Below are 26,999 nucleotides of genomic sequence, written 5' to 3' on the forward strand. Positions count from 1 at the left end.
GACTGTCTCCACTGCATGGTGCAATACATCATTTCAGATGTCTACCATTTAATTTTATTGTATTTATTTGGATTTAGTTCACACCTTTTCAGTAGTAGCTCAAGGTGAATGAACTGGATTAAAAATTGGTTGACAAATGTCAGAGGTTGGCGGTTAATGGAATTCACTTGCAGGATGGAAAGGTAAGTATGGAGTGCCTCAAGGATCAATGCTGGGGTTGATTCTATTCAATACAATTGTGGGTGAAATTACCAAAGGATTAGAAGTTAAAGTTTGCCTTTTTACAGATGATACCAAGGTTTACAACATAGTAAACACCCCGTAGGGAGTGGAGAACAAGAAATGTGATCAGCAAAAGTTAGAAGAATGGTCTAATGTTTGGCAGTTAAATTTTAATGCGAAGAAGTACAGAGTGATGCATTTGAGGAGTAGAAATCCAAGGGAGCTGTATGTGCTAGGAGGTGAGAGGTTGAAATGCACAGACAGGAAAAGGGATCTTGAGGTGACAGTGTCTGAGGCATGGGCGTAGTTTTATTTATTTATTTTATTTATTTGTTACATGTGTATCCCACATTTTCCCACCTATTTGCAGGGGACGAGGGGGGCATTGCCCCCTCAAACGCAGGGCCGGCGCAGCGCAAGGCAGCTCTCCAATGGTCCCTCCTTCCCGCCCTAAGCTCCCCGACCGACAGCCCTCCTCTCTGTTCCTTCCCCCCCCCCCCCCCCCCACGCGTTTAATCCTTTTACTTTCAGGCGCAGCGACAACAGTGAAGAAGAAAGTACTGCGGGCTCACCTACAGCTTCTCCCTTCCCTCACACAGTGTCCCGCCCTCGCAGAAACAGGAAATACATCATCGCAGAAGGCAGGACACTGTGTGAGGGAAGGGAGAAGCTGGAGGCGAGCCTACTGTGCTGTCCTCTTCACTGCCGTCACTGCAACTGAAAGTAAAATGGTTAAACACGCGGGGGGCAGGAAGGAACAGAGAGGAGGGCTGTCAGGGAGCTGAGGGAGGGCATGGAGAATCACTGGACATGGATGGGAGGGGAGGGGCAGGGCAGGGGGAGAGAAGAGATCGCTGGATGAAGAGGGGAGGGCGTGGGAGAGAAGAGATCATTGGACATGAGAGGAGGGGAGGGGGAGAGAAGAGATCACTGGACATGGAGAGGAGGGGAGGGGGAGAGAAGAGATCACTGGACATGGAGAGGAGGGGAGGGCAAGGGGAGAGAAAGGATCACTGGACATGGAGAGGAGGGCAGAGGAAAGAAGAGATCGCTGGACATGGAGAAGAGAGGAAGGCAGGGGAGAGAAGAGATCGCTGGACATGGAGAGGAGGGGAGGACAGGGGAGAGAAGAGATCGCTGGACATGGAGAGGAGGGGAGGGCAGGGGAGAGAAGAGATCACTGGACATGGATGGAAGGAGAGGGCAGGGGAGAGAAGAGATCGCTGGACATGGATGGAAGGAGAGGGCAGGGGAGAGAAGAGATCGCTGGACATGGATTGAAGGAGAGGGCAGGGGGAGAAAAGAGATCACTGGACAGGAGAGGAGGGGACGGCAGGGGGGAGAGAAGAGATCGCTGGACAGGCAAGGAGGGGGAAGGCAGGGGAGAGAGGAGAATTGCTGAACACGGATGGATGGAGGGGATGGCAGGGGAGAATGGAGAGTTGCTGGACATGGATGGATGGATGGATGGATGGATGGACGGAGAGGAGGGCAGGGGAAAGGAGAATTGCTGGGCATGGATGGATGAATGGAGGGGGCAGGGGAGAGAGGAAATTTACTAGATATGGGTGGATGGAGGAGAGGGCAGGGGAGAATGGAGAGTTGCTGGACATGGATGGATGGAAGAGAGGGAAGTCAGGAAGGAGATGCACATGGATGGAGGGGAGGGAAGAGAGGAGAAATGTTGGACAAGGATGAAGGGAAGGAAAGACAAAGGAAGGAGATGCACACAGATGGAGGGAAAGGGAGAGAGGAGAAATGCTGGACATGGATGGAGGGGAGGAAAGACAGAGGAAGTACATGCACATGGATGGAGGGGAGGGGAGTGAGGAGAAATGCTGGATATGGATGGAGGGAAAATTGCTGAATTTAAGGGCTGGATTGGAACACCTTGAGGGCAGATGCTGAAACTGGAGAAAGGATAGGGACAGGGCTACAGATGGTAGACAGGACGCATAAGGACACAGGAGGATGGTGGACATGGTGAGAGAAAAAATATCAAATGGAAAGAAGACACTGCATAAAAACAGAAAACACTGGGACCAAAGCGAATAGAAAAACTAAATGATCAGACAACAAAGGTAGAAAAAAAAGTATTTTATTCAGAATTTATTAATTGAATTATATCAGCTTTAGGAAATGTGCATCTGTGATGTTTTTCATGTAAGTTTCAATTTTTCTAGTATTGCTGCATGCTGAGTCTGACTTCTTGAGGTAACTTTCCAGTTCAGTATTTTGCCTTCATTTTTTTTTTTATTTCTAGTTCCTTGTGTCATATCTGTTGTCATGTGTTTTTCATGTGTGATCAAGGTGCAGTATTCTGCTAGTGTGTAGTATTTGCAGCCCCTTTTGTTTTGTTTTTTTGTCACTAGGTAGTGTACTGGTGTTTTAGAGCCCGGTGTAATTACACTGCTGCCTTTCCACGCATAAGGTTGTAGCTCATCCTATCCTTAGAATTAGTGCTGTTATGGTTTGATAAGGTTATGAGTGGGTTTTTGCACAAGTTTGTGTATAGTGTTTTGTAGTGGAGAGATTGTGTGTTGACCTTACTGAGGTGGCACCAAAACATCAGAAAGGGTGTAGAGCCTAAATCATGACACACTACCTCTTGAAGGATCTACATATAAAGCTTATGCAATTCTAAGGTCTACACTGGCATGGTATGGGAAAGGGGGTGGGGAAATAGTACTGGAGAGGAAGAGGGAGTTCTGGTTAAGGAGGAAGGGAGAAAGAAAGAGCTGGCTTTTTGGGAATAACCATAATGAATATGTATGAGGTATCTCATACATATTCATTATGGTTATTCGCAAAGTGCCAAGCCCTTATGAGAAAAACTACATTGGCTCCCAATCAAAGAGCGAATTGCATTCAAAATCTGCAACCTGGTTCATAAAATCACTCACGGCGAGGCCCCAGTCTACATGGCAGACCTTATAGACCTACCAACCAGAAACACAAAAAGGTCTGCACGCACATATCTAAATCTCCACTACCCCAGCTGCAAAGGACTAAAATATACAACAGCATATGCATCCAGCTTCTCTTACATAAGCACGCAATTATGGAATGCACTTTCAAATGTCATGAAAACAATGCACAACCTAACAAACTTCCGGAAATTGCTAAAAACCAACCTGTTCACAAAGGCATACCAGAATGATCCAACCTAAACACCTGAACCCTCCAACAGAATCGAAACTACTACCAGAACTGGACAAAATTTAACTCTCTCTCCTTGAATACTTATATACTCTGTCATCTATGATCATTAATACTTGACCACTCTGTATTTCTCTTACCGGAATTGGTGATCGCCATCACGGTACTATGTAAGCCACATTGAGCCTGCAAATAGGTGGGAAAATGTGGGATACAAATGCAACAAATAAAATAAATAATAAATGTATGAGAAGACAGACATTGGAAGACCTGAATATGTATACCCTAAAGCAGGTGTCCTCGAGGTCCACAGCCCAGCCTGGTTTTCTGGATTTCCACAATGGATATTTAAGAGATCTATTTGCATGCAATGGAAGCAATGAATGCAAATAGATCTCATATATACTCATTGTGGAAATCCTAAAAACCAGGCTGGGTTGTGGACCTTGAGGACTGGATTTGAGGAACACTGCCCTAGAGGAAAGGAGGGATAGGGAACATATGATACAGATGTCTAAATACTTTAAAGATATCAATATAGAAACAAATCTTTTCCAGAAACAGGGAAACAGTAAAACTAGAAGACATGAACTGAGGTTACAGGGTGGTAGACTTTGGAGTAACATCAGGAAATTCTTCTTCACCTAGAGGTTAGTCAATGCCTGGAATGAAGCTGTACTACCAATTCTCGATGCGGGAAATGAGAGGAAGCCCATTCAATTCCTATGGCTTCCTCTCATTTGCCATGCGGGAATCGCTAGCATGGCTTAAAAGAAGCCCTAAGGGAGACAGCTGAGACAAAACGGTGATGGAATTCAAAGATGTGAGATGAACATAGAGGATCCCTAATTAGAAAACAGATGGTATAAAAAACAAAATTTAAATGACTATATGTGTACTGATGTGTTGAGTGTTGCTTAGATGGCAACTCCAGCTGTGAAGAACTAAGGCAAGTGCTGAGCAGATTTCTACAGTCTATGTTCCATATATGTCAAGACAGTTTAGGATGGGCTGGAAAGGGTTTTGACAGACATGCCAGTAGTTGGAACATAAGGACAGTGCCATGCAGACTTCTATGGTCTATGTTCCAAAAATGGCAAAGAAACACCAAGATCAAGTATTTTTAAAAACCACATTAATTGTTGGTTTAATCATGAATTGATAATGAGTGTGACTATTGGGCAGACTGGACGGACCATTCAGGTCTTTATCTGCCATCATGTACTATGTTACTATTCAGGTACACTAGGTATTTTCCTGTCCCCAGAGGGCTTACAATCTAAGTTTGTACCCGAGGCAATGAAGGGTTGTGACTAGCCTAAGATCACAAGGAGCTGCAGCAGGATTTGAATTGGGATCCCTTGGTTGCCAGCCAGGTACTCCAACCATTAGGCTACTCCTCCATTCTTATTCCTAGGACCCATATATCATTAATATATTAATGAACCATAAGCCATTATTAAGATGGACTTGGGGAAAATCCACTGCGATGAACAGCATAACATCTATTTTACTGTTTTGGGATCTTGCCAAGTACTTATAACCTGGATTGGTCACTGCGGAAACAGGATACTGGGCTTGATGGACCTTCGGTCTGACCCAGTATGGCAACACATATGTTTTTACCTCAGACACACTATCTGAAAAAAATCTCATTCTTTGGAATGGTATACCATTGTCATCTCTACAATGGGTGAATTTACCATGCATGACTATGGATGTATTTTAGACTTGATTTTTACTTATAATGTAAATGATAATGATCTTTTATTAAGCGATATGTCAGTCTCTCTGTTCAGTTGGTGGTTGGCTTTATTATGCCCCCAATCATTACTAGGACTGTGTTCAGAAATTCATTTAAAGACTTAACAGTAGAATATTTGAAGCCCAAAGTTGATTGAGATATTTTATCATCTCGAAGAAAAGGTGGAAGATAAATGGGAGTTGGCATAGAAACAGGCCATGAACATATTAGCCCCACTGAAAACTAAAACTGGTAGATTGAATAAGACTGCACCATCGTTCTCAGAAGAATTAAGAGATCATTCACAGATGGAAAGATTATCACAGAAGTCGCAATTATTAGTGAAAAATAGGAAGCAGATAAGATTGTAAAATCAGAAAATAAAGGAGGCATAGTAGAAGTATTTTTCGGTTACAATGGCTAAGACTATTAATAGAAAGACGAGCTTTTTCAGATAGTAGATATTGTGAACATTATCTCATCAGGGAGTGGACGAGTAGCCTAGTGGTGGTTAGTGCAGTGGACTTTCATCCTGGGGAACTGAGTTCGATTCCCACTGCAGCTCCTTGTGACTCTGGGCAAGTCACTTAACCCTCCATTACCCCTGGTGCAAATAAGTACCTGAATATACCATGTAAACCACTTTGAATGTAGTTGCAAAAACCACAGAAAGGCGGTATATCAAGTCCCATTTCCCTTCCCCATTTCCCATCATATTTGTGGTGGGATGAAGAATAAGGAGAAGGTGGATCAGGCAAGGGCTAAGGAGCAGGCTGATTACTTTGAGAGGAAAGTGGTTGCAGTTAGAACAGCTATTGAGGGAAGTGGGAAGAATTTGTTTGGCATGGAGGAAGGGTTGGATGAGATGGATAGAGTTTAGAGAAGTTTAACTTGTTCTTCAGTGGAAGGAATTGTAGGGACATTAGGTAAGATGAAGCCAAGTAGTTATCTGTTAGTGATCCCAGTGTGATTTTGCTTCACTCTTGGGACCACTGTTGCTACTTTGGAGGAAAGTTTCCACAAGCACTGAAAAAGATAACAGTGTCTGCTGTAAAGACTAAGTTGTTGGGAGAGTTTGATGTTTCAAATTTCAGATCGGGGAGCCTGCAGGAGTTCATTATTGCCCTCCCAACTTATCTGCCATTTAGATATCCAGTTTCCCAATTTCACAAGGTCCTCTTACAATTCCTTCCAGTCTGATTCTATCTACTTTGATTAATTTTGTGTAATCTTCAAATTTGATCACCTTACTCATTCCCAATTCCAGATCATTAATAATATGTTAAACATGGTTCCAGTTCAAATTCCCAATGCACTCCATTATTCACCTTTCTCTGTTGGGAAAACTGAATCCTGTTTCTTTTTCCTACCTTTGAACCAGTTATCAATCCATAATATGATTGTGATTCCTAACCTATTAATTTTCTCAGGAGCCTCATGAGCAGCTTTATCAAATGCCTATGAAAATTCAAATATAGAATCTTATTTTAGAAGCTTCTTCACATGTAAATAATAGCTTTTATACATACAGATTTAAAACTGGCTTCCACATATGGATGATCTTACAGACAAGGGGGCTAACCCATTTTCACACCTGAGGTGGTTGGCCCAGCTGTCCATGTGGCCAATGGGGATAGCCCATTCAATCATGTGCAAAAATCTGAAATTCACTGGCTTTTAGTTTAGTCCACTTGTCCACAGGTAATTATTGATGTTTTGATGAACTAGATCCAAAAAGCCACAAATCAACAAAATTGAGGGTTAACCCACTTATCCGTAAGACCATCCATATAATCAACTGACTTGCTTTTATCCATATGCTTATTTATACTTCCACAGCAATCTAATGCATTAGTAAGACATGACTTTTCTTTCTGATGTGCCAATAGAGGCTTCCCCACACTGTGTAACTGCTACAGCCTGTCTGCTGTTTGCTAGTAGTGAAAGCTTCATTTGCGATAGATAGATAGATAGATAGATAGATAGATAGATAGATAGATAGATAGATAGATAGATGCATTTTTCTCCCATCTATCAAAAATCTAAGTGGTTTACAAAAGAACAAATATAATCCATAACATACAAAACTATTTAAGACAGAAAAACACACAAAAAATGTTCTGCCTGAACATAAACCTGTTCCTAAGGTACCCTACGCATCTAGAAGAAAGCTAAAGTAAACAGAAAAGCCTTCAGCTGCTGTTTAAAGACTGATGTATCAGCCAGAACCTGCAAAGCCACTGGCAATTGATTCCACTCCAAAGGGCCAGCAATTGAAAGAGCAGCATCTTGTCTCAGCAAAGAGCTTTTTTTCTGATAAACAGTAACTGGGTCCCGTCCAAGCATAGGGCACAAGAGAAGGTTTGTATATTTTTAAAAATGAATGAGTCATCTCTCTGTAAAGCTCTATGAATCAATAGCAGAATCTTAAATGTAATTCTGTAGCAAATAGATAACCAATGTAAGTCACATACAATTACAGTAATATGCTGTTATTACTGGTGGCAGAGGTCTGTACCAATTGAAACACTTTGAGACAAGATTGTGGTAATCCTAACAAAAGAAAATTACAATAGTCCAATTTAGGTAAAACCCCAAACTTTGCAATGCTGTTCTAAAATCATTCAAAGTTAGCATAGCTTTAAGCCATGCTAATGAGCAAAGAATAAAGAAAGCTGAAATCACCACATTATTTCCATGAGTTTTCAGAGAAAGAATGGAATTCCAAATAACACCAAGGTTGGAAAGCTGTGCAGATATCTTGATATGAACATTACAAAGCTCAAAGGTACTGGATTTTATCATTGGGTTTGCCTTGATATTTCATTGTGGTAAGGTAAGCAAATTTGCTTTCACTGTTGACTAGCAGGATTTAATCAGACACACCAGAGGATGGCTCCAAATCTCAGGACTGAACCAGTGTCTAGACAGAGAGGTCCCACTGTTGAGAATTAACCTGCTAATATGTTTATAGTTTATATGGACAAATTGCCTTCCCCATTTATCTGTCACTTAGATATCCAGCTTCCCAGTTTCACAAGCTCCCCCTACGGTTCCTTCCAGTCTGATTCTATTTTATTGACTTTGATTAATTTTGTGTAATCTGCAGATTTGATCGCCTTACTCGTACCCTTTTCCAGGCACCGTTCCCAACTGAGGACTGGTCCAGGCAACAGTGTGGAGTAAAAACATGGACAGATGGCCTCCAGTGATGTACATGACCTCTTTGGCTCCACATTCACAACCAGAATTGATCCCAATGAAAGGGAGCCTTTTTATTGGTACTAAGATGGATTTGTCAAAGGACTAAAGAAAGACTAAAATCTTGTTTCTCATCAAGACTTTCAGATCCAAGGACAGAACTGCTGAAAGCCAAGAGAGCTACTGTGGAGGCAGTGGCTATAATTTGATAAGCTTTAACTCTGTCAGAGGGATACCAGCTTGATTGTAGCATAATTGAATACATGATGCTAACCCATTAGCAAATATATGCTTTGACTTCAGCTTAGGCAAAGGAGACAAAAATCTGTTCAGACTTTCTGATAGATTATATTCTTTTCAGGTAGTATGTGAGATATCATATATAGTCCAAAGCATGGAGAGTTGTTTCACAGTGATGCTTATGAGGCTTACAATAGAACATTGGTTCTCAACACATGGTACACATACCCTTAGAGGTACATGAGACCTCATCAGGGCGTGCACAGTACCGGGTACAAGACCTTCCTCACCTCCCCACCCCCACTGCCACTCCCACCACTGAAGCTGCTTCTCCAGACCAGCAGCAGCAGCAAAACAAAAAAGTAGTCACAGGGCCGCAGTCTCCTTGTGCGCATTGTCAGCTCTGCCAGTCCCCGCCCCCTCCTGACATCAACTTCCTGTTCTGGGACAGGAGACCAGTAGAGCCAACAGCGTGCACATAGAAACTGCAGCCCTATGAAGATTTTATGTTGTTTTGCCATTATTGGTCTGGATAAGCAGCAACAACAGCAGAGGGCAGACATGGGAGGGCAGAGAAAAAAAACGCTAGATGAAAGGGGAAGGGAAGCACTGGATGTAAAGAGAAGAAAGAAAGAGGGAAGATGCTGGATGGAACAGTAGGGAGAAAAATAGGGGAAACACTAGCATATGAGCCAGCTTTGTGGGTGCTATGGGTGCTTGAGTACCTCCATACTGATCAAACTCCATGACTGAGGAAGGGGTCATTTCCATTGGGTTTAGCACCCCCAATCATTTGGAAAAGTTGGCTCCTATAGACATTAGAAGGAAGAGGGGAGAGAAAAAAGGGAACGCCAGACAGAAGGGTAAAGAGGATAAAGTTAAAGACTGGCGAATGAAAGGCAATAGGAAAGCTGGGGTGAAGGAAGAGATGGAAAGGTCTAGGTAGCTGCAATACAAAAAGGAAAATTGAAGACTGGATAGTAAGAATTAATTATGTCTAGAAAGAGAGGCAGAAATTTAAATTGAAGAAAGCTGAAAGGAAATAGCGATAGAAAAATGATGAGACAGGGAAGAGAAAATGGAGGAATGCAAAAACCAGTGCTCAGACTAAAACAATTAGAAAAATAAAATTGCCAGACAACAAAGGTATTGAGGCAGCCATGGGCATAATATATATAAGAAATCATATTAAGGGTTAATTCTGTTTAAAGGTGCTCAAATACTATTTTAAATTCTCAGTCCTGCAAATGAAGGAATGCAAGCTGGAGTTAATTACTCAATGTCTAGCTTGCCGAGCAAAAGGTTAAAAAGGTCAGAGACAGGAATTTCTTTCACCCTTGTGAATAATGAAGGCTAGCTCAACATTTGTATACTATTAGGCATATTGAATAGTTTTGCAAGCAGGCATGAGCCAGACATATGACATATTGTAGTTTAAAGATTAGGCAGAAATACTGTTTAGAGAGAGGCAATAGATTAGAATTTAGAAGTTCTTGATATTTAGAATATGTTTTATAAGGATGCTTATTTTAGAATATGTTTTATTCTGTAATTTCTATGTAGAATATTTGTTCAATTCTTTGTCTGACTTTCTAAGCAAAGACTGCAGTGAAGAGGCAAACATGTGTTTTGAATTATCTGCAGTTCTGGCTGGTTTGATGTATGGAGCTGATAGGTGAAAAGAGGTCAGGACTAGTCAGCTCTCTTCTCCTTGATTAATTATAGGTAAATGTAGAAATGGTCTTGAAAGTAATAACTGATATGTATGCCATTAAGTAAGACTGGCCCTTGACCCCTTTAATGAATACCAGAGTTTAGTTAGCAGTTAGTACTAGGAATATGAGAAATCAATCATAATAACATGTAAGAGACTGGAGCCCAAATGTCTGGTGTAAGGGGCCCCAGGTCACAGGTCAGTTTAGGACGTCTGGAACCTATGTAACTGATATTTGTATAGAGCTGATTGGTTGAGGCAAGGTAATCAATCTATTCCTTAACCAATTGGAGAGTAAGGGGGCTAGGCTAGGCTAGATAGAACTGTATTTAAGTGGGAGAAGAAGCAGTTTACGTCAGAAGGAGCTCAGAAGAAAGAGAAGGACAGAAGGAACAGACAGAAGAAGGAGAAGACAGCATAAGAAGAGAAGCAGCTGAGACAGAGAGCTGAGACAAAGACACAGAGAGCTGAGAGACAAAGAGAGCTGAGAAAGAGAAGAAGAGACTTAATGCTGATGTTCTACTTTGTTTGCTGGCAAATAAAGAAGATTTCTCTCTCATTCTGGTGTGCTGTCTGACTTCTGAAGTATCATAAATTCATGCATCCATTCCTGCAACAATTCTTGGTGGCAGCGGTGGGATCCTGAATCCTGCATTAATCCCAGCACCCAACTGACTGGAGAACATTCGCCGGGTATGTATTTTGTATTCTGTATTATAATTCTAGTTAGAAAGTTGTAAACCAGCCCCTCAAAAATTGGGGGAAGGAGAGCCTGATCAACTCTCAGCGAAGGCCCTAGTACCTTCTAGTCGTGGGGACTAGAAGCGAAAACGCTTGAGCTTATCTGTATCTGAGAAATTTGAAATTGTTGGGTGGGATTTTCTGTATGGAATGTGTGATGCGTGAATGATTAACTGAGTGCGGACTTCTTATAGCTGCGTTTCCAATTAACGCGAGTTCAATTGGCCAGCGACGGAAGGAAGCGATTGCTGTCTGTCTACCTAGTGTCTCGAGAGTGCGGACCCCTTACTGCACTTTCAAAAATTCCCCCCCCCCCCTCTTTGTGTGTTGTAACTGTAAGCATTATGGGAGGGAAATCGTCTAGACAAATTGCTACCCCCCTAGATTGTATGCTTAAGAATTTTAAAAAAGGATTTTTAATTAATGACTATGGACAGACTTTAAGCTCAAGTACTCTAAGAACCTTGTGTGAAGTTGAGTGGCCATCTATGGGAGTGGGGTGGCCCCCTAGTGGCAGCTTAGATATTGAAGTAATCCGGAAGGTCTACAGCATAGTTGTAGGAGAACCAGAATATTCTGAACAACTCCCCTATATAGATTCCTGGGACAGCCTTGTGACTGACCCTCCCTCTTGGTTGAAAACTTATATGGGATCCCCAGTAAAATTCATGTTAGGCCGTGCTCAAAGAAAGATTAGAAAATCTAAACTAGAAGAGGGAAAGAGCCCCAGGAAGCCTACCACCCAATCGGTGGCTTCCGCCCCTACCCCGCCTGAGAAACCCATTCTCTCTGATGACCCCTCAGATCTTGAGCCACCACCTTATGGCCCATTGTTGGGGTTCCGTGCCGCCCCTAGAGATCCACGCTGCCCAGCCCAAGCTTCTCCAGTACAGGCTTCTCCGGATAGTTCCTCCCCCACTGTGCGAACCCCACCACATCCTAGGTTGGACTTTTCAGCCAGTCTCTACCCTCCTCTGCCACATCCTTCCCTGTTAACCTCTGTAGACCCGCTTTGGGCTCCACTCCCTGACTCCTCAACTCCTGACAGCCCAGCCTCTCCCTCTAGTACCCCTACCCACTCATCAGGGGCCCGGCATCCCTTTCAATGGACTGACTCACCTGTGACCACCTCTCAGTCTATGAGTACCCCTCCCCATCCCTCAGGGTTTCAACCTACCTCCCCTGAATGGGTTAGACCCGCTGCAATCACTTTGAGCATGATAGGAGGGTAGCTCCTACCTCTACCTCAGATTCCATTCCCACCTCCTCGAGAGTTCTGCCACTCCGACAGGTAACTACCACTCGACCGGATCCTAATAATCAGGGTCAGGTTATACAGGCACAGGCCTATCAGTATGTACCCTTCACAACCACCGATCTCCTGAATTGGAAGACGCATTACCCCTCTTATACTGAAAAGCCTCAGGCAGTGGTGGACCTAGTGGCTAGCATTATGGCCACCCATAACCCAACCTGGACTGATTGTCAACAACTTCTCCTGACCCTCTTCACAACTGAGGAGAGGCGGAAGATTTTGCAAAATGCTGAGGCCATAACGCGAGCGCGTGCCCCCGAGGGGACACAGAACCTAGAGGAATGGGTTAGAGCTCGGTTTCCTCGCGCAGCTCCAGTTTGGGATCCAAATAATGAGCAGCACTATGAACTGTTGTCTGGCTATTGCCGGGACTTGCTGGAAGGTATGAGGAAAGGCATAAAGAGGCCCATTAATCTGGCAAAGGTCTCTGAAATTCTCCAAGGGGCAGCTGAATCCCCTGGGGCCTTTCTAGAGCGACTAATTGAAGCCTACAGAACATACACCCCATTTGATCCTGAAGCCCTAGAAAACCAGAGAATGGTGAATAGCGCATTGGTGGCCCAGAGTATGCCAGATATCCGGAAGAAGTTGCAGCGTCAGGAGGGATTCGCAGGGATGAATACCACCCAGCTAATTGAGATCGCAACCAAGGTTTTCATTAATAGAGATCAGGAGGTGCGCCGAGAGGCTGACCGGAAGATGCAGAAGAAGGCCGACCTTTTAGCGGCAGCCATTACTAATTCCACCCTTAATCGAGGTCGACCTCTAGCTAATGGGAAGCCAAAGTGGGACCCCGGACCACCAGCCAGGCCCCGAGATTCCTTCAATCAATCCCGGCCAAGGGGGGAGAATCCCAGACCAAGATTGGAGAGGGATCAGTGTGCCTACTGTAAGGAAAGAGGGCACTGGAAAGATGAATGCCCCCAGAGGCGCCAGGGACTGAGAAGGGGACCAGGAGATCGAGGAAGCTGAGGCCGAGTTCGAGAGGGAAGATATGAGCCTCCTGAATCTGACATCATCGGGATAGCTGAGATGGCAGAATGGGACGAATAGGACAGACCGGGTTCCTACAAACTGGGCTCCCAGGAACCTATGGTCAAGTTAACTATAGGGAGCCGCTCAATTCCATTCATGATTGATACAGGAGCTGAACATTCTGTTGTGACGGAGCGATTAGCGCCTGTGTCTGGAAAAACTGTCCGAGTGGTGGGAGCCACGGGGGTGCAGAACCGGAGGCCCTTCCTGACAACCCGTAGATGCCAATTAGGCTCACACACAGTCACTCATGAATTCCTGTATATGCCAGACTGTCCAATCCCTTTGTTAGGTCGAGACCTGCTGTCCAAGCTTAGGGCCCAAATTTCCTTTGACTCTGATGGCCAGACTTCGGTCTCCTTTCGGCCCCCGATATCCAGCCCTAAGGGTATATTGAGTTTCTGCTGCCCCCTTGAAGAAGAATGGCGGCTGCATCAGTCACATGGCCAAGTTGACCTACCCCTGGCAGACAGCTTTCAGGTCAGTGGGGTATGGGCAGAAGATAATCCCCCAGGGTTGGCCCGAAATATTCCTCCTATCCATGTAGACTTACTTCCAAATGCCCGGCCAATCCATCTTCGCCAATACCCAATTCCCAGAAAGGCTCTGGAAGGGATCCAAGCACACCTGAATCGTCTGTTATCCCATGGAATTATTCGTCCTTGTCAGTCTCCATGGAATACGCCACTGTTGCCAGTTCAGAAGCCAGGGACTGAGGACTACCGGCCAGTCCAAGACTTACGAGTGGTCAACAAATCTACTATCTCATTACACCCTGTAGTGCCTAATCCATATGTCCTGCTAGGATTGATACCTTCTGGAGCTACCCATTTCACGACACTAGATCTAAAAGATGCCTTCTTTTGTATTCGGGTGGCCCCCGCCAGTCAACTGCTTTTTGCCTTTCAATGGGAAAACCCAGTAACAGGAAGGAAGCTTCAGTATACATGGACCCGCCTGCCACAGGGGTTCAAGAATTCCCCCACTATTTTTGGGACTGCCCTAGGACAAGACCTTAAGACTTTTAAATCTGAGCCTTCCAGGCGAGTTTTACTCCAGTATGTAGATGACCTCCTGATTGCAGCAGTGACCCAGGAAGAGTGTTTTGAGGCTACCAGAGAATTGCTGGAGCTACTCTTGGATGCAGGCTATAAGGTCTCACGCTCAAAGGCCCAACTTTGTCAGTCAGAAGTGAAGTATCTGGGCTTTTGTATTTCCCAGGGAAGTCGGAGACTGGATGTCAGTAGGAAGCAAGCAGTTGCTGCAATTCCTCAACCCAAGTCCAGAAGAGAAGTTAGGGAATTTCTGGGAGCAGCCGGATTCTGCAGAATTTGGATTCCAAATTTTGCATTGATGGCGAAACCCCTTTACCAGGCCACAAAGGGGGGTGAAAAGGAACCATTTGAATGGGGACCTACAGCTCAACAATCCTTCATTGCCATAAAGAAAGCCCTACTCCAAGCCCCTGCGTTAGGCCTTCCTGATGTGGAGAAACCTTTCTCACTGTATGTCCATGAGCGACAGGGGGTTGCTCTGGGTGTGCTGACCCAGATGATGGGATCCTGGCAGAGGCCTGTTGCATACCTGTCTAAACAGCTGGATGGAGTGGCTAAAGGATGGCCAGCCTGCATGAGGGCCATTGCAGCAACAGCCTTACTGGTCCAGGAAGCTGATAAGCTGACCTTGGGGCAAGAACTGGTTGTTAAAGTCCCCCATGCAGTTCTTACCCTCATGGAGTATAAGGGCAACCACTGGTTTACAAATAACCGCATGGTTAAGTACCAAGCTAGTTTGTGTGAGAATCCATGGATACACCTGGAAACAGTGGCTACATTCAATCCCGCCACTCTTTTGCCAGCATCTGAGGGACCACCGGATCATGACTGTATCCAAACCATGGATGAAGTGTATTCCAGTCGACCAGATCTTAAAGATGTTCCGTGGAGGGACCCAGATGTAATTTATTTCACAGATGGAAGCAGTTACGTGGAGAACTCCAAGCGATTGGCAGGCTATGCTGTGGTGACAGAAGACAAGGTGATAGAAGCAAGAGCCCTGCCCCAAGGAACTTCAGCCCAGAAAGCAGAACTTGTGGCCCTCATACGAGCTCTGGAGTTAGCAGCAGGACTAGTGACCAACATTTATACTGATTCCAAGTATGCCTTCACAACTCTACATGCTCATGGAGCTTTGTATAAGGAAAAGGGACTCATAAATGCCGCAGGCCAACCTGTTAAGTATGGACCCGAAATACTTCAGCTGCTAGAGGCTGTGTGGGCCCCTAAGAAGGTAGCTGTTATTCACTGCAGGGGACACCAAAGAATAGATACTCCAGTGGCCCGAGGGAACCGCCATGCTGATCGGGTGGCCAAGGAAGCTGCTCGAGGACCCCCAGCAAGTACTGTGACTCCCCTGTTCCAAATTCGACTGCAAGAATGGACGCCTATGTACACCCAAATGGAAGAGAAATGGGCTCAAGAGGAAGGTGCAGTAAGGAGACCTGATGGCTGGTTACATCTCCCTGATACCAGAGTTCTGGTGCCACGCCACCTAGCTTGGCCTGTAGTGTCTCAAGCTCATGACCTATCGCACTTAGGGAAAACAGCACTAGCCCGCCTACTCAGTCGAGTAGTGGTGCTGGAAGGATTGGATAGTCTGGTTGCCACTGCCTCAGCCCGATGTACTCTCTGTGCCCAGAATAATGCCCGTCAGGGACCCCGTATTCCACCAGGAGTTCAGTCTAGAGGACTAACACCCTTTGAGTCCCTAGTTATAGACTTCACAGAAATGCCCAGGAGTGGTAGGCTCCGATACCTCTTGGTCATGGTCTGTACCTTTTCTGGGTGGGTGGAAGCATATCCTACAGTTACTGAGAAAGCCACAGAAGTAGCTCGAGCCCTCCTTAGGGATGTCATCCCCAGGTATGGACTGCCCCTTGCCATAGGTTCAGATAATGGTCCCGCCTTTGTTGAAGCTACACTTCAGGCCCTGTCCCGCGCATTGCGCATTACCTGGAAATTGCATTGTGCCTATCGTCCCCAGAGTTCAGGGCAGGTTGAGCGGGCAAACAGAACCTTGAAAAATAGCCTAGCAAAGATTTGTCAGGAAACCCAACTGAAATGGCCACAGGCACTGCCACTAGCCCTCTTCCGCCTCCGATGCACCCCAACTAAAGGAACAGCCCTCTCTCCCTTTGAAATTGTGTATGGGAAGCCCCCAGCCATTTTGCAGGGAATTAAGGGAGACATAGGGATTTTAGGGTCTGCCCAGGTGCAGGAGCAGGTAGCCCTCTTGGGCAAGATAATTTCTGAGCTTCAGTCTTATGTGAGAGAAATAAACCCTGTCCCCTTCCAGGCTCAGGTACATTCCTTCCTGCCAGGGGATAGAGTTTGGGTGAAAGACTGGAGGCTCCAGCCTTTGGGGCCCCGATGGAAAGGACCTTTTACTGTTTTGCTTTCTACCCCTACAGCTGTGAAGGTCGCAGGGATAACTCCATGGGTCCATTGGTCTCGAATTAAGTCTGCTGACCAGACTGAGCCCAGCACGGATCAGACGGAGCCTAGACAGTGGAGAGCAGAAAGTGATCCAGCGGAGCCATTGAAGTTGCGCTTGACCCGAACCAAAGAATCTACTAGCTGAAAAGAAGGGTCAACTGCATACTGCAGGAGCTGCTGAACTTCGGCTTCACACTGAGACTCTTTCTTGCCTAGATTCTGGCTTTCTTGGAATTTGAGAGCTTGATCCTTGTCAGTTGAGGGTCTATCCCAACTGGTATAAGAACTCAAAGACTGAGAACACTATATTAGAGTAATCTGTGATTAGCACAGACTGTTGAAATATTATTGCTTAATTAGTTTGCTGTATTTGTTTTAGATTAGGAAGAAAGAAAATGTTAGTAGCTTAGATGCTTTTGTTGTTTTCTACTCCTTGCCTCCTTGTTCCTAATACCCCAACTCGCTCCAACCTTTGGTTACACTCTGTCCAGGAACTAATTAGCCAGGCAAAGATTACTTCCCCTTGTATTGTGTGTTCCCGATTTTCTCCTTATACTACAGATGTCCCAGCTGTTCCTGTCCCTGTGCAGCTCCCAGCTCTTATACCTCCCTACTTTTCGAGTTCAGGCCCTTGGAGCCAGGATTATACTTGGTGGTCCTTTTATAATGCTACTTCCCCCTCTGACTCTTCTCTAAGGCCGGTTTTTACGTCTCCCTATCCAGCTTCTGGAGTGTTTTGTTTAACAAGAGACATCTCAACTGTTCTTCCCATTCCCTGTAACTATACTAATGTTCTTCCAGAGAAGGAGGAACCTGTGTGGGTAGTTTCTTCAGGTACTCCTATGTGCCCTACTACCATACCTGCAGATTATGACCAAGGTGATTATCTGGCTCCTAACTATACTACTGAGAAGACTATAGTGTCCCATCCTATTTTCTACTTTCATAAGTCCCCGGGGTATGAAGGGGTTGCATCATATGAGCGGTCTGTTACAATTGGGGATTGGCACCTATGGTGTACAAAGTCTCCATTTCTTCTTCGTTCCCCCTGGGATAGGGGCTCGCATTATGGGCATCCTAATCTCCATCCTGTGCCTACATTTATTGGGAACTTTCGTCGCCCTCTCCTTGGTCATTACTGGCTCTGTGATAATGTCCTCCACATGATTCTTCCCCCCACATATGATTTTTGTGTATTGGTAACCTTGAATTATTTTCCTAAAGTTATTCCTCTTCTCAAACCACCATCCCCGCACCGCTCTAAGCGCGAGGCCTTGTCCTTACCCTCCTCCGTTGCCACAGAGGATGAGGCGATTGAATTAGCCCTCCAGTATATCAATTCTACTTATCCTCTGACTAAAAAGAGACTTGTAGCCCTTTCTGCCACGGCCTGGATTCCAATTGGGGGCCCGGTAGCGGGTATTACTGAACTAGGTATGGCTACCCGGAGACTTCAATCCCTACTTCATGTTCTAGTTCATGAGCTGAACGTGGTAGTCAATGCATTGCAGGATCAAATTAATGAATTAAGTATAGTTTCTCGGTATAACCGTATGGGTCTTGACTATCTCTTTGCAGCCCAGGGTGGCCTCTGCACAGTGCTAAATTCTTCAGAGTGCTGTACTATTGTCATAAATAGGACGCATGTAGTTAGGCATGCCATGGATAAAGTCCTACAGTTGGCCAGCCTTAATGTGGAAGATTACCGAGGAGGATTAGACCTTACCTCCTGGTGGTGGTCATTGACCTCCTGGATACGTCCCCTTGTTCATTTCCCTAATAGTCTTAGTTTTAGCAGGGTTGTTGTTTTGTTTCCTGGCCTCATGTGCTTCGGCAGTATGCCGTCGAACCTTAACAAGTAGGGTAATGGTGGTTCATAAGTCTATTCCTAGTTAGGATCACTATAATCTCCAGAGTTTGAGTAGTGAGACTTATCTCTGCATAAGCTGATTTTAGTCTCAAAGGGGGGAATGAGGCAGCCATGGGCATAATATATATAAGAAATCATATTAAGGGTTAATTCTGTTTAAAGGTGCTCAAATACTATTTTAAATTCTCAGTCCTGCAAATGAAGGAATGCAAGCTGGAGTTAATTACTCAATGTCTAGCTTGCCGAGCAAAAGGTTAAAAAGGTCAGAGACAGGAATTTCTTTCACCCTTGTGAATAATGAAGGCTAGCTCAACATTTGTATACTATTAGGCATATTGAATAGTTTTGCAAGCAGGCATGAGCCAGACATATGACATATTGTAGTTTAAAGATTAGGCAGAAATACTGTTTAGAGAGAGGCAATAGATTAGAATTTAGAAGTTCTTGATATTTAGAATATGTTTTATAAGGATGCTTATTTTAGAATATGTTTTATTCTGTAATTTCTATGTAGAATATTTGTTCAATTCTTTGTCTGACTTTCTAAGCAAAGACTGCAGTGAAGAGGCAAACATGTGTTTTGAATTATCTGCAGTTCTGGCTGGTTTGATGTATGGAGCTGATAGGTGAAAAGAGGTCAGGACTAGTCAGCTCTCTTCTCCTTGATTAATTATAGGTAAATGTAGAAATGGTCTTGAAAGTAATAACTGATATGTATGCCATTAAGTAAGACTGGCCCTTGACCCCTTTAATGAATACCAGAGTTTAGTTAGCAGTTAGTACTAGGAATATGAGAAATCAATCATAATAACATGTAAGAGACTGGAGCCCAAATGTCTGGTGTAAGGGGCCCCAGGTCACAGGTCAGTTTAGGATGTCTGGAACCTATGTAACTGATATTTGTATAGAGCTGATTGGTTGAGGCAAGGTAATCAATCTATTCCTTAACCAATTGGAGAGTAAGGGGGCTAGGCTAGGCTAGGCTAGATAGAACTGTATTTAAGTGGGAGAAGAAGCAGTTTACGTCAGAAGGAGCTCAGAAGAAAGAGAAGGACAGAAGGAACAGACAGAAGAAGGAGAAGACAGCATAAGAAGAGAAGCAGCTGAGACAGAGAGCTGAGACAAAGACACAGAGAGCTGAGAGAAAGACACAGAGAGCTGAGAGAGAGACAAAGAGAGCTGAGAAAGAGAAGAAGAGACTTAATGCTGATGTTCTACTTTGTTTGCTGGCAAATAAAGAAGATTTCTCTCTCATTCTGGTGTGCTGTCTGACTTCTGAAGTATCATAAATTCATGCATCCATTCCTGCAACAGTATAAGTAGTAATATTATTTTCAAATATGCTTAAAATTATATACCACATCACCTCAGTTTACCTAGCTGACTGAACACTGTCAGTACAAGATCCTTCTTTCCTAAACTCAAGCTCTGTTTTTTCCTATTCTCTCCACTGTTAAAAATTCTTAGACAAATCCCACGCAATCACATCTTGTAGCTCTCCAATTAAACGCTATCTTGTTAATGTTAAGGCTGCTCTTCAGCCATAAGTCCAACTTAAATTAGCTCAGTAAACTTTCATTTCAAGCTAATCTTAAGTGGAATCTGTCATCAAATCTTACATTTTTCTCATATCAATTAGGGCCCCTTTTACAATGCAGTGGTAAGCCCAACACGGGTTTACTGCTCACTAAAAAAGAAGTACCACTGGGCTACGGCAGCAGCCCGGTGGTACTTCCTACCCCCAGCGCACCGTCATATCCAGCGGTTTTTGTAGCGCCGGTGTGTACCCGGCAGTAATCAGGCAGTGCCGCTCACTGCCCGGTTACTGCCGGGTTAGTAGTAGGAGCCCTTATCGCCATCTCAGTGGGTGGTGGTAAGGGCTCCCCCACAAAATGGTCGTGTGGCAATGCTTCACTTGCCACATGGCCATTTCTTAATAAAAGAAAAACCTACATTTTACCAGCTGCTGCTGCTGTCAAAAACACGCACCAACACCAGTGCAGGCCCCCTTTTGTCGCAGCTTGGAAAAGGGGGCCCTTAATGTCTTAATTCTCTCATATAGTGAGAACAGTATGTCTTCCTTCCTGCCACTCTGTCTCTCAAACTAAACTTACCAGCTCAGCAACATAGATAAAATATATTATTCTTTCACCTGGGCAAATTGTTTCTCAAACACCCTCATAACCAAAATTCTGTCAAATTTCTGATTATTTTCCCTTGCAGATAAACCTCATCACATACATACACATGTTCTCTCTCCTAATTTGATCCCAACTGATCTTTACTGATGGTTTAAAATCCTTCATTCTGCTGCATAAAGCAGCCTTGGGTCAGCACAAGCCACTGTCAGCCACAAGCTCCCCAGCTGTCCCAGGTCTATCCCTTGCATGCCTGTATACCATGACTTACTGCTTCAGGAACTACTCTCAATTACCCAACATTGCCCATGAAACCTTCTAGGAACTCTGCACAATCCATATATTTTTCTAGGCACATACATATGTTCTGGAATTTTCTGGCCTTTTCTTTTGGGCCTGCTTATTTCTGTGTGTTTCTGTGAGTTTCCACTAATAGTGGCAAGACAGGAATTTCTGGCTGACAACAAACTGACAAGGCCATCGCCATGACATCCCAACCAACTGTCCTGTTGCAAACAAACTGACCAGACCCCCCCCCCCCCCCCCCCCCGTTGTCATGACATCCCAACTGTTTGTTACTGAGCAGAGGTGTGTGTGACAAGGACACTAAGGCCCTATCACAGGTCTCCTATGTACTTGCAGGATTGTTGATTGGGTGATATATGAGGTGGTCCTTTGTGATGGAAAGGTATATAAGTAACTGCTCATCTAAAGAGACTCTAAAATAGTCAGGATGGCAGGAGAGTTTCATGTCCCTGCCACAGTCTATCTCTGGGGGGGGGGGGGGTACTCTTTCTTCCCTCTTGATAGAAACTAATTCTCTATAACTATGAATCTTTCTTTCATTTATTCTTCCTTTCTCTGCTTTCTCTCTGTTCTGTGACCTTTGTATGAGGAACAAACTTTCTTCCTCCTTTCTCTCTTCTTTATCTAATTAGTCGAATTACTTATAATTATCAGAGGTACTGATGGTAGATTTTGTAAGTTTGTTGTAACTTTACAACTGATGTCTGATGCTGTGATGGTGGGTAAGTAATTAAAGACAATTCTCTCTAATTCCTGTACAATTTTTTTTCTATAATATTTGATAGAATTCGTTAAGTGTTTTAGAGAATAGTAAACCAAATTGTGCAGCCTAGAACAATATGCCCACTCATGTGCACATGAGTGGGAATATGCAGGTACCCCAGTTCTTCACAGGTGTGTTCCATGCACGCTCTCCAACCAGACCTCAAAACTGCATGCATGCACAATTAATATGCTCCACAGGTCAACACCTGTGGCACCTCTCTCTTGCCAGGCCAGACAGGCCCTGAACCTCCACTGGACTGGAAGATTGTAGCCACTAGCACTTCCAAATTTGTGGTTTCTTTTAACTTCACCCTTCCTGTCATCAGTAGCACCTGGCAGTCCTCTCTGCCAACCCCAGCTAAGGCTGCCACAGCTCACCTGCAGCCAGCTATAGAAAAACAGGACCCCAGCAGTCCCAGTATTGCTGACCTCTGCTCTGGGTGAGCTCTTTCATAATTTTTTAGTTTTTTCTACCTTATTTACATAATTCTTTTTTTTTTTAGGTATCAACTAGTGAAAATAAAAGCTAGTAGAAAAAATCAAACACAGTCATCAGAAAACATGAAGAAACTTATCTTCAAAAATTTTGTAGAAGTGTTTTGTACTCGTGTATTTGGCACAGCAGAAAAACACAAATCTGAGGAGATTGGTGGGACTGCTTTGCACAGGAACAGCCAAATGAACTGTGAACTTTTCACTTGCTATAAGCTCAATTGTTCCATCCCAGTGTAGTCAGATGATATCATCTACCTGTACGCTTGATTCAATCCTTGTTTGGCAGAAAATAAAACAAACTCTTCCTTTATTTACTGGTCAACAGTACTTGCTAATTGTTTGTATTTTCTTCTAATATCTATGGGGTCCTTTTACTAAGTTGCGGTAAAAAGTGGCCTTAGCATACCCTTGCGCAGGTTTTTCCCATTCACTAACTAAAAGGCCATTTTTACTGCAGACGTGAAAATGGCCTTTCTATTTTTTGTATTAATGGCTATGTGCTAATGTTGAAGTGAACTAAATAATACTCATAGAGGGAGAGACACCCGAGGTCATGGAACTATACAATATATGATAGAGGGTACTCTTTTACAACTTGCGCAGGCATAGACATTATAGGAGGAAAAGCCTCGAGAAGCTCCTAGAGTTTTTCAACAATCTTACAGAAGCGTGACTTCTTCATCATCGGGTCGGTTGAAGAGATCTTGAGAAGAGTAGAGACCTAACAGGCAAAGTTAAGTTCTGCACTGCTAGATTGCTGAAAACAGTAGAGACCTGACAGCCCAAACCCAGATTATGTTTTAAAGATGTATAGGCTGTTCTAACCAATGATGAAGAAGTCCCGCTCCTGTAAGATTGTTAAAAAATTCTAGGAGAGGCTTTTCCTCCTATAATGTCTGTGCCTGCGCAAGTTGTAAAAGAGTACCCTCTATTGTATATTATATGTGCTAATGTTGCCATTAGTATGCAGCCATTAAAAAAAAATACCAGTTAGCGCATGATAATGTAGCTGTGCTAAATGATAGGGGTAGGAACACTCACTCTCTGCCCCCCAGACACGCCCCCTCAAAAAAGCATACTTTTTATTGCAGAATTAGTGCACACATTTGGTTTAATTTGAAGAAAATTGTATTGATTTTAACAGGTCAAGGAACAAACAATAATAACAAGAACCAAACAATAGGGTTGTCAATCCGTCATCTATTCATACTATACAGTAAAGAAAGAATACAGAACAATCCTAAAGTAGGCAATAAAATAAAGTCAAGAAAGCAATAATATTCAAAAAAATTCCAAAAATTAAAGAATAGGTAAGAGAGTAAAGGTACATAATAATAAGGGGAAGGGAAAAGAGGGAAAGAAGGGTAGGGGAGAACTATCAGAATACATATCTTTTAAGAGTTTCTGTATTTATTTATTTATTTTGGTGCATTTGTACCCCACAACTGTCCCACATAAGCAGGCGCAGTGTGGCTTACATAAATCAAGAGCATACAATTCATATGGAGAAGGCACAAAAATAGGATGCAGCAGGAGGGGAAGGTACACGGGATGACACGGGTAAATGACAGGTAATAAACGTTAGTTTGTTATTGAGTTGGTAAGAGGCTTTATAATGTTCAAAAAAGTAAATCTAATATAATAAAACGCACCGTGAACGTTCTGAACACAACATTCTGAAGCCACTCAAACACTCCCTGTAGGGTTCGTGGATTCGTGGTGTGAAGCCAGCCAGCCGTCTCTGCCCCGCCCTCGCGTCAAACGTCATGACGTCGAGGGCGGAAAAAAAAAATTCCGGCAGCGCAGCGTCAGGGAAGGAGGCGGCGCTCCCGACGTCTCTAGCCTTCCCTTCGCTGTGTTCCGCCTTCTTCTGACGTCAAGGATGACGTCAGAAGAAGGCGGAACACAGCGAAGGGAAGGCTAGACGTCGGGGAGCGCTGCCTCCATCCCTGACGCTGCGCTGCCGGAACCACCACGGAGGTAAATTAAAAAGAAAAAAAAAAAAAAAAAGGGATGTTGAGGGGAGAGAAGAGGGTGGGCAGTAAAGTTGAACAATGGGAGCGGGAGGGCAGGGGAGAAATGACAGCATGGATGCGAAGGGGGGGGGCATGGATGTGAAGGGGGGGGAGAAGAGGGCGGGCCAGGCTGGGACATGGGAGAGAGAGGAGCATGGATGCGAGGGGGGGTCATGGAAGGGAGAGAGGGGACTTGCTGGAAAAGGATGAATGGAGGCGGCAGGGGACAGAGGAGCATGGATGGGCATGGATTGGGAGGGTAGGGCTCAGGGAGAGAGGGGAATTGCTGGAAAGGGATGAATGGAGGGGGCAGGGGACAGAGGAGCATGGATGGGCATGGATTGGGAGGGCAGGGCTCAGGGAGAGAGGGGAATTGCTGGATAGGGATGAATGGAGGGGACAGATGGGCATGGATGGATATGGATTGCAGGGCAGGGCTCAGGGAGAGAGGGGAATTGCTGGATAGGGATGAATGGAGGGGGCAGGTGACAGATGGGCATGGATTGGGAGGGCAGGGCTCACACTCTCTCTCTCATATACAATGTCTTTCTGACTCTCACTCTCACACATTCTGTCTCACACTGTATCACATTCACTCTCTATGTGCCACACAGTCACTCACACACTCACTTGGTCTCATACACTCACTCTCACAGAGAATCTGTGTCTCACACACACTCTCTCTCTCTCGCCCACACACACACACACTCTCTCTCACACTGTGTCTCACATACACACTTGCACACACTCTCATTCTCACACACACACACTCTCACAAACACACTCACACCCAGACTCACTCTCTCTCTCACTCACACACACTCACACTTTCACTCTGACTCTCAAACAGTCACTCTCACATACACTCTCCCAAACATACACACTCTGAGGAAAACCTTGCTAGCGCCCGTTTCATTTGTGTCAGAAACGGGCCTTTTTTACTAGTAATACAATAAAAAGGTACAAGTTGTTCCCAGATGAAGCATTATGGTATTTGCTGTATCTTGTGATAGATAATTTTTTAAAGGTAACCATACTTTATCTGTTTGTAGAGATGTTCTAAATTTGATGGCTATAGTTGTAAGTTCAAATTTATGTATTTGTAGAACTGAAAGTCACCAGAAATGAGAATTGAGAGTGGAATTGTCTTTCCAATTAGTTAAGACTAATTTGAGTGCTATTTAGCGCACACATTTGGCACTTACCACTGAATGTGTGAGTGTGTCCAGCAGTATACTCATATCACCCCTCTCCTCAGGTCACTTCACTGGCTTCCGATCAGATACCACATACAGTTCAAGCTTCTCCTTCTCGCCTACAAATGCACTCAATCTGCAGCCCCTCATTACCTCTCTACCCTCATCTCCCCTTACGTTCCCGCCCGAAACCTCCACTCACAGGACAAATTCCTCCTCTCAGTACCCTTCTCCACCACTGCCAACTCCAGGCTCCGCCCATTCTGTCTTGCCTCACCCTATGCCTGGAATAAACTTCCTGAGCCCTTATGCCAAGCCCCCTCCCTACCCATCTTCAAATCCTTGCTCAAAGCCCACCTCTTCAATGTTGCTTTCGGCACCTAACCTTTATACCTTTCAGGAAATCTAGACTGCCCCCACTTGACTGACTGTACATTTGTCCATTAGATTGTAAGCTCTTTGAGCAGGGTCTGTCCTTCTATGTTAAATTGTACAGCGCTGCGTAACCCTAGTAGCGCTTTAGAAATGTTAAATAGTAGTAGTATACCATTTTAAGCTGCCTTAGACATGCATTAGCACCTAATGCAGCTTAGTAAAGGTTCTCTGTGTTTGTTGTGGAATATTTCTGACAATTCAATAAAACAAATTAAACAGAAAAATAATATAATACTGCATCTGCATTATAATTGTATGCAAGCTAAAAAATATGATAAGTTCAGTAAAACTGGGTAGGATTTCTTTTTTCTGTATGAAATTGTTTTCATGATATTATTAAATATTGTATTTCAATTTTAGTTCACTGCTAGTACATTAAAACTTACTATCACCAATCTAATTAGAGCATACATGTTACCAGTACAAAAACAAAATCAAGAAAAGGAAGAGTCAGGGCTTTCAGGAGATTTTACAAAATTATTTGGACTGACAATGGCAAATGGTCACCTAAGAGTCTCAGGGGGTCTTTTACTAAAGGTTGGCTAAAGTTAACTGCAGCAGGTCTCAATTTATTCCCATGGGTCCCACTGCAGATAACTCGAGCTAATCTTTAGTAAAATGCCCCTTCAGTTAGAGAGTCATAAAGCAGAGCTCTGTTCCAATGTTCTACCCTTGAATGGCCAATAGTGGCAAGGGTGGGCCTCTTAGCACAGTTTCCCAGTGGTACAGAACTTACGTAAAGAGGTACTTCAGTGCAGCTCAGCTCCATTGTTTCAGCATCTACAAAACAGGATAAATGAATAGAATACTTCAGAGTCATGAAGCACTGGTTCTTAAACAATGAAAAACAGGTCAGTGAACATTTCTGAAACCAGCTTTCAGTGACTTGGGACAAAATGCTAGGACTGGTTGCT

General features: G+C 44.1%; 1 protein-coding gene across 1 annotated transcript in view; it reads right to left on the reverse strand.

Annotated features, from left to right (window-relative positions):
- The window catches only part of ARHGEF28 (Rho guanine nucleotide exchange factor 28), a 562,380-nt gene that overhangs the window by 413,351 nt on the left and 122,030 nt on the right, over window positions 1–26,999 (reverse strand). The window contains 1 exon segment of the mRNA XM_030193284.1: window positions 26,822–26,865. Coding sequence (XP_030049144.1) covers window positions 26,822–26,854 — 33 coding nt within the window. The 5' untranslated portion in view covers window positions 26,855–26,865.

The sequence above is a fragment of the Microcaecilia unicolor genome, chromosome 2 (genome assembly GCF_901765095.1).
Source record: "Microcaecilia unicolor chromosome 2, aMicUni1.1, whole genome shotgun sequence".
Taxonomy (NCBI): Eukaryota; Metazoa; Chordata; class Amphibia; order Gymnophiona; family Siphonopidae; genus Microcaecilia; species Microcaecilia unicolor.